Source organism: Perognathus longimembris, chromosome 4, assembly GCF_023159225.1.
Source record: "Perognathus longimembris pacificus isolate PPM17 chromosome 4, ASM2315922v1, whole genome shotgun sequence".
Lineage (NCBI taxonomy): Eukaryota > Metazoa > Chordata > Mammalia > Rodentia > Heteromyidae > Perognathus > Perognathus longimembris.
Window position 1 is genome coordinate 54,829,416 of NC_063164.1, and position 18,578 is coordinate 54,847,993.

At 38.3% G+C, this 18,578-nt stretch overlaps 1 protein-coding gene across 1 annotated transcript in view; it reads left to right on the forward strand.

Moving 5' to 3' along the window:
* The window catches only part of Stk39 (serine/threonine kinase 39), a 267,321-nt gene extending 249,780 nt beyond the window's left edge, over window positions 1–17,541 (forward strand). The window contains exons 17-18 of the mRNA XM_048345293.1: window positions 7,099–7,163; window positions 16,014–17,541. Of these exons, the coding sequence (XP_048201250.1) occupies window positions 7,099–7,163; window positions 16,014–16,088 (140 nt within the window). The 3' untranslated portion in view covers window positions 16,089–17,541. The remainder of the gene's footprint in view (window positions 1–7,098; window positions 7,164–16,013) is intronic.
* Window positions 17,542–18,578: the final 1,037 nt, after the last annotated feature.

Below are 18,578 nucleotides of genomic sequence, written 5' to 3' on the forward strand. Positions count from 1 at the left end.
ATATTTCACTATGGAAAAAAAACTTTTCTATGAAACAGATCAAGGTAAAATGAAAATAAACGACAGGAAAAAAGTTGATCCTGTGAAGTTAAGTGTTACCTTTCATTTTTCTTTGGCACATTTCCTCTGCTTGATTAGAACTTTTCTGCAATTTGTATGATTTGACATGGTTGTAAAGACAGCTCAAAGCTTATTTCTATGTTTTTGTTGTTAATCAAGTTGAAGGAGACAAAAATTATTTTTAGTCTTATGGATGGGCTAGATTGGAGAGCAACTTGGCCTGGTGCTTTAATGTGCGATACTTAACAGCCGTGAAGTCTTCCCACACCGTGATTGTGATACTGTCAGTAAGATCCCAGTGTGCCTGTGGACAGTCTTGCTAAAATTTCTAGAATATGCTCCTGCATCTAACCTTGACCTCTAAAATAATAGAGCAGGATCTTGCTGGAGACAGCAAAGAGCTGAGAAGGCTTGTCTTTATGCCACTAGAAATCAAAGTTCCATAGATTTCCTGTGTCAGGCTTCCTCTGCCTTTCACAGTCATATCATTTTCTTTGTTAATTTTACTCAGGCTCCCAGCCTAGATGTATAAAATCCCTGATGGAGGGACTCGTTTCTGAACTAGATGGGAAGTTATAGGACACTTTCAAGATGTGGGCTGATGTGCTTGCACTCTGGCTTATATCTTCTTAAAAGTATTCTGTTCCTTACCTGGATGAGCTTTGTAATATTCTGACAGGAACCCTTGGCTGAAGGTCAGAAAAACCACACTTGCATATATGGAAATGCTTCATATCTTTATTATCAGAAAATAGCTCTAAAAAGACTTCCATCAGATATGCATGAGATGTTCTATTAGGAAATTAGCTCTTAAATCTACAGTAACATAACACTATTTAGAATGGCAAATGTTAAAGACTAATCATACTAAATGTTGATGAACTTCTAAAAGCCTAAAACTCTACCACCATGAACTGCTATTGGGAATATAAAAAAGGTATCCTGCTGGAAAAATAATTCTGGCAGTTCTTAGAAAGTTAAATATCTACCAGGTAATAGCAGCCATCCTAGCCCTAGGTATCTAGACAACTAAAGAGAAAATGTAGCTGGGTATGAAAGAAAAGTAGTCAAATAATCTCAAGAGTCAGGAAATGGAGGCAGGAAGATAGCAAGTTCAAGTTCACCCTGGGCTATACTTTCTCAAGAAACCAAAAAAAAAAAGAGAGAGAAAATACATGTGTGTACAAAGACGTGAGCATGGATATTCATAATAATTTCTTTCTTTTTTTTTTTTTTTTTGGCCAGTCCTGGAGCTTGATCTCAGGGCCTGAGCACTGTCCCTGGCTTCTTTTTGCTCAAGGCACTCTGCTACGGAGCCAGAGTGCCACTTCTGGCCATTTTCCTTATATGTGGTGCTGGGGAATCGAACCCAGGGCTTGATGTATACGAGACAAGCACTCTTGCCACTAGGCCATATTCCCAGCCCAATAATTTCTTTTTTAGTAACAGCAAAATTCAGAAACAATCCAAATGCCCATCAAGGTGAATATATAAACCAACAATATTAATACAATGGAAAACCACTTAGTAATAAAAAGGAAAGAGTTATTGGTCATGTTACCACATGGATGAATTTCAAAATGATGATGAGTGAGAGAAGCCAGACAAAATAAGTACACATTATATGATTCTACTTATATAAAATTTTATAAAATGTACACTAAAGCACAGAAATCAGCAGTGGATTCCCAAAGTGAAAGTAGAGAGAGATAGGGAAGAAAGGTAGGATGAATTTCTGAGGAATCCGGGGATACTTGTCACAGTGAAGAAGATACATTCATTATCTTGATATCAATGAGAGTAACATGGATGAATACCGATGTCAAAACTTATATTTTACACTTGGCATATGTACAGTTTATGGATGCCAATTATGCTTTGATAAGGTAAATATACATTGTAAAATTAAACTAAAGACCTTCCCCCTGAGCTGCTAGTATAAGGGGAAATGTTATTAGATATTAGGAGAAATATTATTAGAGTTTAAAAGACAAAGCCCCATTGAATATTTATACCCTTTCTCTGGAAATCTCCAGTGTTTTGTCGGAAATATAAAGGATTCCAAAACAGACAAACAAAACAAAAACCTTAGGTTAAGATACTTGCTTTATATGCTGCATATTTAAGGAATCAAAGGACATTCCTAAGTATGTGCTTTTTTTTTTTTTTTTTTGGCCAGTCCTGGGCCTTGGACTCAGGGCCTGAGCACCTTCCCTGGCTTCTTCCCGCTCAAGGCTAGCACTCTGCCACCTGAGCCACAGCGCCCCTTCTGGCCGTTTTCCATATATGTGGTGCTGGGGAATCGAACCCAGAGCCTTCTTGCCACTAGGCCATATTCCCAGCCCCCTGAGTATGTACTTTTGCCAAGAAATATTCTTCCTGATTTTTCTAAGCAGATAAATTAAGCTTTATCTTCACAGTGTTCAGTATTCTTGACAAGCAATAACTTTAAAGTTATCTGCATTTATCTGCAGTATTTTTTAAATCTTTTTCCATCCTCATTTTCATTCTGAAGAGGTATTAAACTATAAACGTACTGGTATGTTACTACCACAAGCTAAATGAGGATACAGGTTTATTGATTTTAGCATTTTGTTGCTTTGGAAATGAGCAATAATAACACAATGATTATTGGATACTTCCATTATCATACCATCAGCCAGTTCATAAAACTCTGCCTTGAACACATTAAAGTAGATTCAGGATCAAAATGCCAATTTTATGGTTATATTTAAAGGACAGATTCATTTTCAGCCAACTTTGCTATATCAGACTGTCATAAGATTTTTATACTCTGCCCAATATAATTCTACCCAACTGGAATTTACCTGAATCTTAAGGAGAATACCCGTAGTAGGTCTCTATTTCCTTTATTTCCCATAATTTTCCTTTGTACTATGTATAAATAATAAAAATATTCAAAACAGTTTCACATTTTGGACCAAATGTTTCTTAATACCCATAATGACTAGAATCTCTTGTAACTACTGTACTTACTGCTTTTTCTCACCACTGAAGCCAGCAGCAGTAACAACAAAAACTAATTACCTTTTACATAAAGCAAGCTTTTTCTGGGTTACAGAAAGTTAGGCCTAGTGGAGAGATGAGCTCTGTGCAGGTCTCTCGAGGACACAGTGCAGAGAGCACTGGGAATGTGGAGGTTAGTGGAGGTCTGAGGCCTCTTCAGGGAAGAATCAGGGTAGGAAGTGGCAAAAGAAATGCCAAGCTGAGAAAAAAATTCAAACGTTCATCAAGAAGATGAGATGGTGCTACCAAAGGAGGAACTGTGTTCTAATGCGTGACCTAGATTCTCCTCCCAACAGATGAGTGTGTGTGAGAGAGATTATCAGAAACTGAGACTACAGATAAGGAAACCAGTTAAGATTGGCATTGTGTCCAGGGCAGAAAGCATGTGTGTATGAACTTAATTGATCGCCTAAAACAATCTCATCAGGTAGACATTGTCAATATCACATTTCCATGAAGCAGTGGTACTCATAGACGCACAGTTAAATCTGCCCCAGTTCAAGAGCTCTAAACAGGAGGCAATACTTGAACTCAGGTCCTCTGGCTGGAGAATCCAGGTTGTACACTATGTTTCAGTGTATCTTATGAAGACAAGAGCATGATCTGATGGTTTAAGGGAAAACTTGAGCCAGTCTTTTATGTGGTCCCAAACTGAAATGGAACTAGCCATCATTTTACATCAGAATTATAGGAACACCCATATGAAATCTACTCCCTTCTCCTTTTCTCCTTCAAGCTTGCGTTAGCTCTGTCTTCCTTTGTTACTTCATACTGCCTTTCTGGTGTCCCTGGATGAAGCAGTATCTTGAAGACATCTCCTTGGCCCAAGTCCACACTTTGATCTCAGAATGTCTATCGGAGGACCTGCCCCTCTTTTGCCAATACTTTTGTCTAGAATTAGCCCACATTAAGTGAATTAACTCACCACTACCAGAACAGCAGTATCCCATGAGATTGTTGTGAAATAAGCTGGTATCTGGGAGATAGAGATAAAGATAATTTATCTTTAGACTAGTTACTCAGAATCCATTGACAGCCTATAAATAGTCATAAGATAACTGTTACTTTTCTAACCAGCAAAATGTGGAGAATTTGAGCATTTCAACCTTCCTGGGGGAAAGCCTGGCTCCGTTTAATAAAGCAACAAGGGCTTTGTCATGTTACGTCTTCTAGATCTCCTAGATCTCTCTAGATCTCCTAGTCTCCTTCCTTCTTTTCATCTGTATTCAGGTGCAAGGAGATATTGAGCATCAGTGTCATTTCTATGTGGCTGTTAGAGATTGTTGCCATTTGCTAAAGCATAGTGCTTGCCATACCTCAGGCCACATGTTATATATATAAATCGCAACTCCTGACAGGTACTCAAGTCCCAAGTGTAAAACAAGAGAACAGAAATAAGAAATAGGGCTGGAGGACCACAGTCCCTAGGGCTTCAGTGTGTATTATTGATGGCAGAAACACTTGGGACTGGATTCAGTGGCCTGGGGAGAAGAGACATGAGGTCAAAGAGGATAATGGGGTCTGCACTGAGTATAACGTTTATTAGAGAGAGCTGGGAAGGAAATGAGCTAATGGCTGCTGAGGAAACGAGTTTGAGAAGGCTCAGGCTTTGAAAGCTAAAATCCCTTAAGTGTAGTGTTCTTTGCACAAGTGTGAGAAGCCCTAAAATCATATCCAGCCTTAACAAGCCCTTCCTTCTTGGCTCACGTTCCAGGTACAGAGCATTTTTTATTTTTGAAATCCAGGTGCACAGTCAGGGTAAGGGAGAAAACAGTGACACCCATCTTTTTAATGAGCATTGCTACTGGAAGAGAAATTAGCATCACCCTGAATTTTATGTGATGTCAGTTAAATGAAGGTGTTTTATAGCACTTTACAACAAATTAGAATCAACTAAAGTGAAAATAAGCATAGCAGCTGGGATAAGTAATCAGGTAAGTGGCCAGTTTTGCTATTTTTGCTGTGCGCAAGAGACAGAATTTGAATTTCTAATGTCCCAGAGGTGTGGGACTCACAGTAGGAGAGTACAGGTCTTGTGATGATTGTTTAAGATGCCAGGAGCTCAGTCCTGCTTTCCAGTCAGCCTACATTGTGCTTCACTGGTTCTGAAAAGTTGGCCCTGGTCCATGTTCATGGACAGCAGAGAGAGGGCTGTGAATTAGTGTAGGACAGAGCTCTGCTTTTGGCGGAACATTAGAGAGCAGACTGGAAATAGATGATCCAGAACAAGGCAGCAAATCATCCACATTAGCTGAGAGACTCTCACAAAAGGACCAATATTCCTATGAAGGCTTAGGGCCACTGATGAAATCAGCTCAAATCAAAGGAACTGTTAGAACACTTTTATGTTTTAAGAATATGGGTTAAGTGTTCACTTAGTGCAACCTGCATATAGTCAAAATGTCCTGATATAAATAGTGGCTTGGGTAGACAGCATTTTACAGCAGAGCTTTTCACTTTAGAACCCAGTGTTTTTTTCTGTGAGTTACTGGATGAGTTTATTAAACTTGAGAATATGTTCAGAAAACTGTACAAAAAAAGCCCCCCAAATCTGGGTGATGCTAGCCTTTCTGGGGTTGGTGACCTAGGATCTGACTGGTATACATGGCCTTGTTTTCATAGGCAAAGGAAAAAAAGAAAAACATGAGGGGGTGGATGTTGGTAAAATGAAACTGCCAAGTGGAACTAAGAGGGCAGCAAACAAAAACGAAATGGTGCTTCTAATTAGGGTTGATAAAGAGAAATGGGCTATGTTGAATATATAACCTTCATTTTTTTCCCCTCCTCTGCAGTTGATGCATTAAATGAAATAAGCTAGTACACTATGAAGTACTGCACCTAGGTTGTTATCATGTACTGGTTATTGGACACCACTTAATTTTCACAGATTTCTTTCAACTCTCTACTTAGAAACTTGAGACACTTTTCTCGAAATATCCATGGATACTATGTTCTCTTAAAATGTATTACCCGCTTAAAAATCAGGTAAATTTTTTTTTAGATCACGTAGTTACTGAAGCAGCAGATAATTTTTCCCTTGACAAACAACAATGACAAACAGGACCTCCTCCCTTATGATTTTTCCATCAATAACCTTTTCCCTGGCGAATGGCTAAGGAAAAGAACTACTAGTGCTTGACTACTCAGTGTTTTAACCTTGAAGCATGGATATGCATAGAGCTAAGTTTTGAAATTCCATCACCATTACCTTTTGATAAGTCTCATAAACAGTCCCTAAGTCCAATAAGTCGACAGGAAAAGATGACTGAGGGACTGAGGAATCAGATACATTACAACACTGTAGAGAACAGGATGGGGCTCTGATGAATCTGGCAGGTACTGGAAACAGATCTTCATTCTGACCTCCAATCTGACAGCCCCAGTGCTTGACTCTGATCAGCAACTTGTCTTGTTCAGGGTGGTACTTCACTGGTTTGTCAGATCACTGTGCTTGGAAAGCATTCACACCTACACCTGAGTCATCCATATTATCCTCTGGATTTTGTTGCTTTGATAAAAATGAGTACTGAGAATCGAGTGAATTTATAGTCCGTAAGTTTGATTGTGCTGACCTGTTATTTCCTCTTGAAAGTTATTTTGCAATATCTCTCCTTTGTTTCATACTGCCCTCTCCTGGCTAATAAATTTCTTACTAATGAGTGTTTCAGGGGTTTCCTTGTTACTATTGTTGAAAAAAGAAGTGGCTGAGACTCTGGGAGCTGCTGTCATTTCTACTTTCCATTAGAAAGTAATTTCAAATTGTATTACATGAAATGTGGGGTTGACATACAGTGATTAATTCAGATGTGCACAGATACAAGACTGCTGAAGTAATATAAATGGTTGTAGAAAATATCTGTATGAAAGTAATTTGGTCATTTAATGGATTTTGTGAGAAATGATTTTGCAGTTTATTGCATTATTAGTCAAATTTTTTCAACCATTGATGTGAATATCAAATGTTATTGGAAATAATTATGAACACTGTTTCTCCATGTTTGTATTTTACAGTGGCTGCTAATTTACAGAAGATTGTAGATGATCCCAAAGCTTTAAAAACATTGACATTTAAGTTGGTAAGTGGAAAGTTATAGGAAGAAGACAATATTTTGTCATACTTTTGCCAGTAGAGCTAATAATACAGCTTAATGACCTACTCTACATTTGCTACTGTTTTCTTTGGTGATCAGTTGTAACATTCATTGTTTGCCTCTGCAACAGCTAAGAATGTTTTCTGATTGTGATTGGAAATGTCTTCTGTTGTGAGCCTCACTTGTTCTCTTCCTTGTCACATCTTTGAATAAGAGTGGCCAAGAGAACCTCAAAGCCCGATGTCCCATTTTGCTTTAAGTTTGTGTGGCAACCTGACCACACAGATTAAATTAAGCCCTATTGAAAGCAGTGCTCTTACTAAGGCTTTCCTGAGGTGAAAGCCAAGTGGTTCTAACTTTTAAAAAATAGAGGCTGATTGTTGCAAAAGTACTTTAGGTAATTGGAAGCAATTGCAGAACAGCACACCAAAGACTAATGAACAAAGACATCACATTTTATCTCCACATTTCAAATCACAGTAACAGGTTTTGTTATGGAATTTTTTAAACCAGTTTTTATGCACCAGTAGATTTTAAACCTAAGTACTGAGTAGCCACAGAGACAGAATACTGTGAAGCCAGTAGGAACTGATCATAGCTAGAGATGGAAAAGAAGTGTAGACAGTCAAAGGTGACTGTTTTCCTGGAAGGCTTAACACACAGCACATTAAGGCCAAATAAGTGGTTCATTTTAGAACTATAAATTAATCTTATCATGGGCCAGTCAGAATACCATGGTAATTTAAGATCTAGATGACTAATACTTTGCTGTCCACAACATATATTGATGATCTGCCTTTTTTGGTTTCTTGTGAAAATTAAATAGAAAATGTGAGTGGCCAAAAATACTAAATGATTAGTTACAGTAAATGTGAGCCTGGTACTAATTAACTTTCTGGGTCTTGCTGCTCATCTAATTTCAGATAGTGAGGCTGTGTGAGACAGTTTTAAAAAGCTCTAAGATTTTCACATAAAGATTGTATATTGGGAACTTCTCTTCTTATGATAATAAAAGGACATTTTATTCAAACAAGAGTGCTGGACAGAGAAATTGCCAAATTTATCTTCTGTCTTGGGACTACACTGTTGTTTGTGTCTGCAGTTTCTAATTCAACTGCAGTCTTACAAAACATGTTTCATTTATCTGAGAGCATATGTCTATTTTGTATATGTCATCTTCAGGGCATTTTCATTAGTTCAGACATGGAGACAGAGATGAGCATTTGAAACCTCCATGCTGGCTTAGTCCAGTTGTGTCTAATTTTGCTTTATTAGAAACAAGAAAAGCAGCCCTATGGGCTGGGGATATGGCCTAGTGGCAAGAGCGCTTGCCTCGTATACTTGAAGCCCTGGGTTTGATTCCCCAGCACCACATATACAGAAAATGGCCAGAAGTGGCGCTGTGACTCAAGTGGCAGAGTGCTAGCCTTGAGCAAAAAGAAGCCAGGGACAGTGCTCAGGCCCTGAGTCCAAGGCCCAGGACTGGCAAAAAAAAAAAAAAGAAAAAAGAAAAGAAAAGCAGGCCTAGCCCCTTTCCTCCCACTGAATGTTTTCTTAAAGCAGCTATGACATCATCTCTAGGAAAATAGTAAGAAGAATGTGACATTCTTTGTCATCTTTCCTCCAATCTGTTTATAAGTTGCCTCAATCTTAACTTTCTCTCTGTCCCACTTCCATCCTCTTAACAAGCTACTGTCATCTTCAGAAACTGGTCTACCTGATGATAATTGGCCAGTGTCCAGAGCTTTGTGTACCAAAGTGTAGCTGTAGCCAAAATAATCTCTCTACAGCCCTTAAGTTCTCCAAAGACATTAGTGGCTCCCTATTGTCTATTCCTGAAACCTCTACCCTCCTGCCTCCCTGCTTCATCTCTGGTAGCAGGTCTTTTCCTGTCTTGGGAGTCCCCAGGATCAGTGGGATCAGCTTACGCAGGATCACTGAAGGGAAGGTACAAACTCAACTGTGGTCTACCTCAGAGTCCATGTTTTCCATGTGAGTTCCTCCTTTGGATGACTGCACACATTTGCATTGACTGAGACTGAATCTCCTTTGTACCTTGAAGGTTGAGCGACAAGATCCTGCACATAATCATCTGGAACCACATTCATACATCGGTTCCTTCCTGCTACAGCTACACAGTTCACATGTTATTCTCAGTAAATGGAAGTTGATGGCTTTTCCCCACCTCATACACACATAATCAAGCCAAACTTAAGAGTGACCTTCTATTTCTGACACTTAATTCTCTGTCCAGGCTGTGTTAAAGCCTGAGAGACTTCTTTATTGTTATCAGCAGCCAGCCAGGTTGAGACTAACTTCACAGAGCTAATTTGAACTGATTTTTGGCCTAATCTTCTGTAGGCCACTAATATCCAGATAAAACGGCAGAACTCCAAATGCATTTGCTTTCATTCATCAATTTGGTTATTTTATTGAAGAATAAAAGATCAAAGTATTTCCGAATTGTTTTTCCTCATAAGCTGCTGTAGCAGTAACACATGGTCCTTTCATCTCCCAGCTGTTTATCGTGATTTAATCTCAAAGGTTTCATTGCTTTCTAAAGGAGAATGTCAGGGGCTTAAAAACTGTCAGAGGGGCGGCAATATCTTTCTACAATCGTTCTTCAGCTCCCTGCATGGTGGCTTCACTCAGACAACTATGGGAACACTTTTTAAAAAATTCACCAATGCCAGGCTCTTATATCAGGCATGCTGACTTAATTGCTTATTGTGAGACCTGGGTTTGGGGGTATTTTGACAGCATCTTGGTGATTTAGGTGTTTAACTCAGAGAAGCATTCAATTTATAGATGATAATGTCGCTAATCTTTCCTCTCTTATGCCTGGTTCAAGTTTGGAAAGATATTTATCCTTATCTTTTATATCTGCTTGCATAAAAATAATAGCCCAAAGGGCAAGAATGAAGATGTGGCTTTTATTAAGAAGTGCATTTACTTTTTTCTCTGTTCATGGGCTCCTAGGCCCTGTTTGGCATATAGGATAGTAGGTATGATGTCTGTTGTTGGCATGGCCACTTTTAATAAGGTGGCTTGGGCTCAGAGGTCATTTCAGCCCCACTATTACATGGCTTTGAATTTGAGGTAGCAATACTTCTTTACAGTTTTTGTTGAGACAGGTTTTATTGTATTACTATTCTCAAGTTAATTTTTAAATTTAATGCTTACAGTTTTGTAGTATAGTTGAATCCTTCTGCTTTCAATGTGAAATTTTTGAAATTACATTAGTGAAAATTTGAAATGCTTTGTATTTAATTTGCCTTTGAAAGAATACAAATGTGAATACATATAATTAACATCCAATTGGTACACATTTACATGGAGTAGATTTTAGTCACTAAAATTTAATGACATATGTGTTGCAGATAAAGATTTCATAAGCATTTTGGCAATTAATGACTTATTTATAGAAGTGCTGAGCTTAGGCACACTTGAATGTTGCTTGACCAAACATCACATCCTGAGGTACAGGGAAAGTCAAGACTGAACTGGACATAACTACCTAAGAGTTTCAACTTTATCCTCTGCTGAAGAGGGGTAAGATGGATCAATGGTGAAAGGGGCACTGATAGTTCAGTATCCCTGTTTCCTCTTGCTCCAGCCAGGCCAGTGGTACTCCAGGTGTCAGATCATAGTGTCAGCTTTATGTGGAGACTGGAGATCTGATAAAATGTAAATGCTAAGGCCTCATTTCAGGCTCAAGGACTCAGAACCTCTCAGACTGAGGCACAGCAATCTCTTCTAAAACACTCTCCAAGTAACACACACACACACACACACACACACACACACACACACACAATGCAAAACCAGGAAAACTTGGAGCTTCCTATTCTGGAAGCATGAGTACCAACCATAGTGGTTCTCAAACTCAAGCATCTTAGAATTACCTGAGAAGCTCAAAGAAATTCTATGGGCTTACCACACACTAATTCAAAATCACAAACCAAGGGGAAGACATTAGTATTAGTTTTCAAATTCTCCTTCTGATACAAAACTGCACCCACATTTGGGGTTGAGAGAATCTTTGGGTGGTTGCTTAGCAACATTCAGTGCCTCCACAAGCAGGAGCAATGCCTGCTGGACTGACAGGAGGGTCAGGCCTAGCGGGGAGAGGGGCTAGGAACAAAAGTGCATACTTAAATAACATGCATGGTGTTATGTGCTGTCCTTCTAAATCCCCGAGAATGTATACATTTTCCTTTTATACTGCATGCACAACTTACCTCTGCCTTATAAATAGTTTTGATAGTTCCTATGAGCTAAATTGACAATCCTGGTGTGGTGGCACATACCTTTAATCCCAGCACTTGGGAAGCAGATGCAGGAGGATAGAGAATTTGAGGCAAGACTGAGTTATAGTAAAGCCACTCCTAAGAAAGGGAGAAGTTGGGGATTTCGCTCCTTAGAAGAGCATGGGAATAAGTGCAAGGTACTGTGTTTAGTCCTCAGCATCATGAATAAAATAAAGGAAAAGAGAGAGAAAGAGATGAAAGGAAGGAAGGGGGAGAAATAACTAGTGAAAGGCATACAAGTTTATTTAATGCTTTACATAATATGGGAATTTACATAAGGAAATAAATACCAAAGAAACAATTATAGAATTGAACAAATTGAAGTTGGGCTTCTGTATGGAATTGGACCAAGCACAGAATATGGTGAGGATATGACTAGGAATATAAAACATAGTGAACAAAGTTCAACTGTACATATTTCTTGGGGCTTTGGCTCCCCACCTCTGACAACAAACTTACCTTCTTCTAGACAGAAAGAGAAAACCTTCTACCCAGGAGTTTGTGTTCCTATCTTAGAAAGACCAGAGTATATTCCACGTACTTGCTGGAAGACCCATTAACTTAGGACAGTCAACATGCCAGAGTGGCCTGTTCTGAGACTTCATTTTCACTCAGAAGCCCGGGTTTACAAAGTATGGGTCTTGGACTTCTGAGGTTCCCCCTGAGACCCTTCTAGGTCATTCTGGATACTATCATTGGAAGATAATGCCTTTCCTTCTCTGTTGCTATTGGTATCAAACCCATGTTAACACAGATAAGGGCAGGGCAACAGTGGTTATTGCTCACTTGCTGTAAATGCAGTCGGTTTCACTTGAGAACCTTCCTCATGAGGGAAGTCGTATTTCATTTTCACGCAATCTCAACCTAAGGACACATCCGTATAACATCTGTGTGATGAAATGGGAATCACTTCTTCAGTTTACTGCAGTACAACCGTAGTCTCCAGGAAAAGTCCTTGTGAAACTGTCAGCCCACCTATTTTTTATCTTGTCAATAAAACATGATCTTTAATGGATAAAATAATTGACAAACCCCTGTTTTCTATCTCAAGTATTTGGCAGACTTTTTTTTCAAATGAACAAAGGAAGCTTTACAGTTACAAAACACAGTATTTGTTGTCAATACAATAATAAGTTGGAGTTTTTTTTAGCAAAAGCAGTGTTTTGGAAAATGTGTAATAGCCTCTTTAAGTTCAGCAGTCCCCTAGTACTGAAAGACTTTTCTGTTGAGGTTGGTAATGGGCAATACTAACGAATATGATTTATTAGCACTGTACAATGAAGCTTTCATGTTGTATTATGAAATATGTCAACCTTTGGAAGATCTGGAAAGCTCAATGATGCTTAACTATCATACACAGGTAAAAGATCCATTCAAAGGGCAAAGTGGACCAATGGATTTTAATGTGACAGAGAATGAAAAGTTCAGTGCTCTGGGTTTCAGATTCCACGTTGCAAATAACCTTTAAGAAACTACCACGTGGAATGTTGGGGGATGGTAGCAAATTATATCCACACCTATTTAGAGAAACTACTGATATATTGTTCCCCTTTCTAACTACATTTGTAGGAGAAGCTGATTTTTCTTCAGCTATTTTAGGGAAAGCAACATAAAGCTGTAGAATAAATACAGAAGTCAGGTAGCTATTTTTTACTGAGCAAGACATTAGAGATTTGCAAAAGTGAAATGCAATGTTAGTTTTCCAAGGGTTTTTTCTTACCTTTTTGGTAAGAGAAAACTGCAGTAAATATTTTTACTTTTGTATTTTGTAACTTCTTTGATAGTATAGTAAATATCGCCTAAATAAATATGCTTTGTATTTTTAATATAATGGTTTTTTTTTTTTAACCATCTGGGTGCCAGTAGGTCAAATCTGCAATCCTTAATATTCAGGAGGCTGAGATTCTGAAGAGAGCATTTCATAGCCAGCCAGGGTAGAACATTTAGTGAGACTCCATTTTCAGTTATCCAGCAAATGGCTCAGGTGGTAAAGCATGAGCTGAGCAAGCCAAGCTTCCGAGCCCTGAGTTTAATCCCATACCAGCAAATATATATATATGATTTTAACAATGTTAAAATACTTAAAATTTTCTCAGTTTTAATTTTTGAGTGTGTGCAATAAATAATCCAATTCTGAGACCCAAAAGCTTAAACATTGGTACTTGTAAGGGTGTTCCTTTTGTCTGCATTTCAGAGTATTTATACATTGTCTTCCTCTGTGTGTTGTGACTGAGAGACAGTGAGAGAAACAGTTGGGGATAGCGGGAGGGAAGAGGGCCTTGAACTGCCTTGAAGGCCCCAAGCCAGACAGCTTGTTCAGGAAACATGCATGCCAGGGACTCAGAATTTCTATAATCCACATTCCCTATAAAGCCCAATCCCACTACTCCTCACAAAGAACGTTCTGATTTCTCTTGTTTCTGGTCAGTTTAATAACTGGATATTTTTCGCTTATTCTAGTTATGTTACCTGATCTTCATTGCCATACCTCTGATGGAGCTTTGAAGCCTTTGAGGCACTTGACATTTCACAGTCTGACCTTCATGCCACCCACAGTGGCAGTAGTTGATCCTCAGATTCCCATTCTCTGCTTACCACGCAAATAATCTCTACCACCACTATTTAGTGGAGTGAGTGAAGCTAGCAAGAGCTACCGAGGAAAGAGGAAGGGAGAGGTTAGGGGACAGAGTGAGAAACTAGGTAGGGATGTGACTGACTATTCCATTGTCATTGTGGTAAATGCCTGCTGTGCTTGTACTTCCCTGTGAACATTAAGGGAGCATCTCTGATCTTGGTGTCCCTGGCAATGCCAATAGTGACCATTATGCTTTCACTAACAATCTTATCTGACGAGGAAAACTGGAGGTACCATTGCACAGGCATAAAATAGAATATTAAAGTCTTTAGTATTTGACTGATATTTCTCCTCTTTAGACATTGGCATTTTTTTTGCATAAGAACTTACACAGGATGTTTTGTAAAGATAATTACTTACAAAATGTTAAATGTCTAAAATATGTTTTGGTTAGTTCCTTTGATAATGTTAGACTTGATAAAGGCTGGTCTTGTATTCTGCTTTCTGAACATCCTCAGCATACAAACTGTGCTATGTGTGTGAAACGAATGGTGGTGGTGGAAGGGGCTATTTTCCATGGAAAACTAATATTTAGCAATAACTAAACAATAACTCAGTGGAAATTAACCTAGAAAGTTTTGTATGTTCCTTGGTCATGTGTTGTTTGTCAAACTTTTATCTCCTTACTTGTGGTACTTATATAACCTCCTATTTTGACTACAGGGTGAAGAGCTAGCTTAGAATGATGTTCTCAGGGTGTGTGTGTGTATGTGTGTGAGTGTGTGTGTGTGTGTGTGTAAAAGCAAGAGATAGGTGACAAAGGAAGTAAAGACATTTTATGAATTAGGACCAGTGAAAGAATTCAGAGATAGTGGTTTTATTCCAATACCTTCAGATTTTGAGGAGAAAAACACAGAACTTTGGCTAATTTAATGTAATTATTGTGTCCCAAAATATTATAAGCAAATTTGTATGTGGAAAATAGTTTTGTTTAAATACTTTGTTAATGTGATTTCTTCAACGAAAACAAACATATGAGATAATCATCTTAGAAAGAGAAAGGATTCAGTTGGATTCACAGTTCCGGAGGTTCCAATCTGTGATCCGGTTACAGTTATTGCTTTGTGCCTGTGGTGCAAGGCAGAGCAGAACACACCTCACCGCTAGGAAGTGAATGGAAGAGAGAAAGAGACCAAGGTCTTACTGTTCTCTTTAAAGGAAAAGTCCCAGTGACCTAAGACCTCCCAGAGATCAAATGTAGCAACTACCTTTCCCTGTAAAACTTTGTCCTTGCTCTTATAAGCAACACTTGGCCGTAAGGAGACACCCAAGTCCCCCTTTTCCTCTGGCCACTTTTTCACGGCAGGTAATATAGGTGAAAATCTTAAGTTATCCTTGAGTGTCTTAGCACATCTCTTATTCTTGCTTTTGCAATAGTCCTTTTAAATTATTTCTCGGAGGATCTCCTTTGAAAGTATATTTAAGATGAGTTTATTGTGTTGCGTTGGTGAAATGTTCAAATGTGGCTTCCTGATATGGTGTTGCTTTAGTGAATAACAGGTGCTTGATGGCACAAGTACCGGATGCCAACAACAACACCAGCACCATGTAGTCATTCAAAAGAGTGATTCTTTTTTTTTTTTTTTTGCCGGGCCTGGGCGTTGCATCTGAGTTCCTTTCACTCAAGGCTAGCATGCTAGCATTTGAGTCATAGCACCACTTTTTCTGTAATTAATTGCCCAGACTGACTTCGAACCTTGATCTCATCCTCCTGAGTAGCTAGGATTACAGGCGTGAGCCACCAGTGCCCAGCTATAAAGGAGTGATTTTTGAGATCTGTTCTGCAATAGGAGATGGTGGCCTAGTTGGATCTGCCATCACAGGAACAAGTTTCAAGAAAGCAGCATCACTGACCAACAAGCACTGCATATTTTTCTTTTCCTTTTACAGGCTTCTGGCTGCGATGGGTCGGAGATTCCTGATGAGGTGAAGCTGATCGGGTTTGCTCAGCTGAGTGTGAGCTGATGTATGTCCCCTGCCGTTGCCCTAATCTGTTGTGCCCCCTCCCCTCCCACTTCTACCTGCCTCCTTCCTCCCACCCCTCACTCCCAATTCCCAGCAAAATCAGAAGATTGTGAAGAGGCTGGCTTCGATGAAATGGGATAAAAATAATTTTTTAAAACTTACAACACTCTGAGTTCTGCTTTATTCTCTAGCAATCCACAATACAAGAACAAGCAAATGCCACAGCTGCACGACGGTTGCTGATTTTTCCAAAAGCTATTTAATATTCTTAGCAATCAATTTGGATAGCCCTTAAGTGAAAAGAGTCTGAAATACACTCAGGTGGTCCTATTTATTGGCAACAAAAGGAATTTTCTATGAGAAGCCTATTTTTCCTTTCGTTGTTGGTGTTTCTGTTATGATACTTTAATTGTACATCTGAAAATACTGCCTCTTTTATGTTGTATTTAGAAATTAATATACTTATAAAATTAAGATTTATTAGCCAAACTTGAATTCTAGTTTTAAAACTGACTGTGAATTTTATTTTTCATATATTTATGCATTACACACCTTAGCTATAAGAAAACAGGTTTTTGATTATATGCTTCTTGCAGTTAATCTCTTGTTACTTAAACAAAAAGTTTCAGGTCTATCTTTGGCATATTTGTAACTTCTAATTTTTTGAACTGACTGAATTAGGAATTTGGATGCTTATCCTTTTGGTTTATTTTCCTAAAAAAAAAAATCCAACCTCACAATCTGCTTGTCTCTTGGGAGAGGGAGGTGCCTTGCAAACTTTCATATTAAGAATGTGCCGGAGGCTGCTTTACTCTGAAATAGTCTCAGATCTAAAATTTCTTCTACATAAGGTGGCATCTGTAAGTTCTGCTTCATTGGAACATATAGAATGCTATTAAAAAGATTTTTGTCATTCTGTTTGATTGCTAAATATACACATCTCTGATTTGATTCTCATTAAGTGATAGGATTTGTTATTGCAAAGGTGATAAACTTGAAAATACCCAAATCTGGGTGTCACTAAAAATTCTTCAGAATACCCAGATAGAGTAAAAATGAAGGGTTGTGCAATGACTCAAAGATTTTCTTTTAAAGTTTCCAGAATAAATACTTCCACCCCAGAAGACCTTTGCTTGGCCATATCTATTATGAAACTAGTAAACCTTAGGACTTCCAAAATTGGACTCTAAACTTTCAGGGGAATGGGCTCCCAGGATGGTACTATTGCTCTTTCCTAGCTAACCCTAGATACGGCAGCTCTTTAATGTACTTTAAAAAGCAAATATATATTACTAAGGAAAAAAGTTATTTATAATTGCCTTGTCATAATTGTTAAGGTGTTCTAGAGCCATTTGCATACAATTTAATGTAATTTCATTCCATTCTATTGTTTACACAATGATTACTCAAAGATGACTGCAAAGGTAAAAGGAAAATAAAAGTGTATTGCACAATATAATTGTGTCACATTGTTTCCTTCATCCTTTAGGTATTATCCACTTTGCTGCAATGATATTTAACACTTTTATAAAGTACAGTGCCTGTATGTCAAGTCACACAGTCAGTTTTGACAAGAAAAATTAGCTTGAAGAGAGAATGGAAGCCAAATATTGATATTCCACATAGGCAGGCTGTCTTTTAATTAACTCCATAGCACTTCAGAGGACAAGAGAGAACAATTCCTTCAAGCCACTTTATTCCCCTTAGTGCTAAGGATTCAGAGGTATATACAGAGTGGTTAAATTACTTGTCCAAGGTCCTTCACAGTACTGCTTGCAGGGATGGACTCCTACGGTCCACATTTCCTGATTCCAGAACACATTCTTAACAGTCTTCTCTGTACCTGGCAAGTAAGAACACTATATGAGAAGGTGTCATCTACTTGGTTGTGCAAAATGCACATGAATAACAAGAACATTCCAATACCTTTAATATCTATGTTCGATATACACTCATTTCTGTATTTTTCCAAAATGTTCCCTAGTTTCCAAATAGCATACAAAGTAGCTTGCAGGTATTCATATAGGGTGAAGAGATGATACAAAGTGGCCAAAACACAAGGATAAAGATGGAACACAAAAATGCACCAAGAGACCATGTGTTATTGCGAGATGAATATAAACGTTGGACTAGAGTCCCTAACCACTATACTCCCTTACTGTGCAAAGTTACCTCATAATTCTATATAATCTCTATCAAAATTACCAACTTCTATTTTTCACAGGAATCAAAAGCAATTTTAAATTTTCTAAAGAACCATAAAAACCATGAATACCCAAGACAGTCTTAGACAAGAAGAAACAAGATGGATGATTTGATTTCTTTGCCAGAAAAGGAAGTAGTCAACCAAATGGATATGGAATCTGTGGATTAAGAGAAACTATTTGAAAAGTTCCTATCTAATGAAGTGCCAATCTCCATAGTAGATGAGCCTAACCCTCTAGTCACCAATTTTGATGACTGCTTATCTTTGCTGCTGTGTTCTTTTCT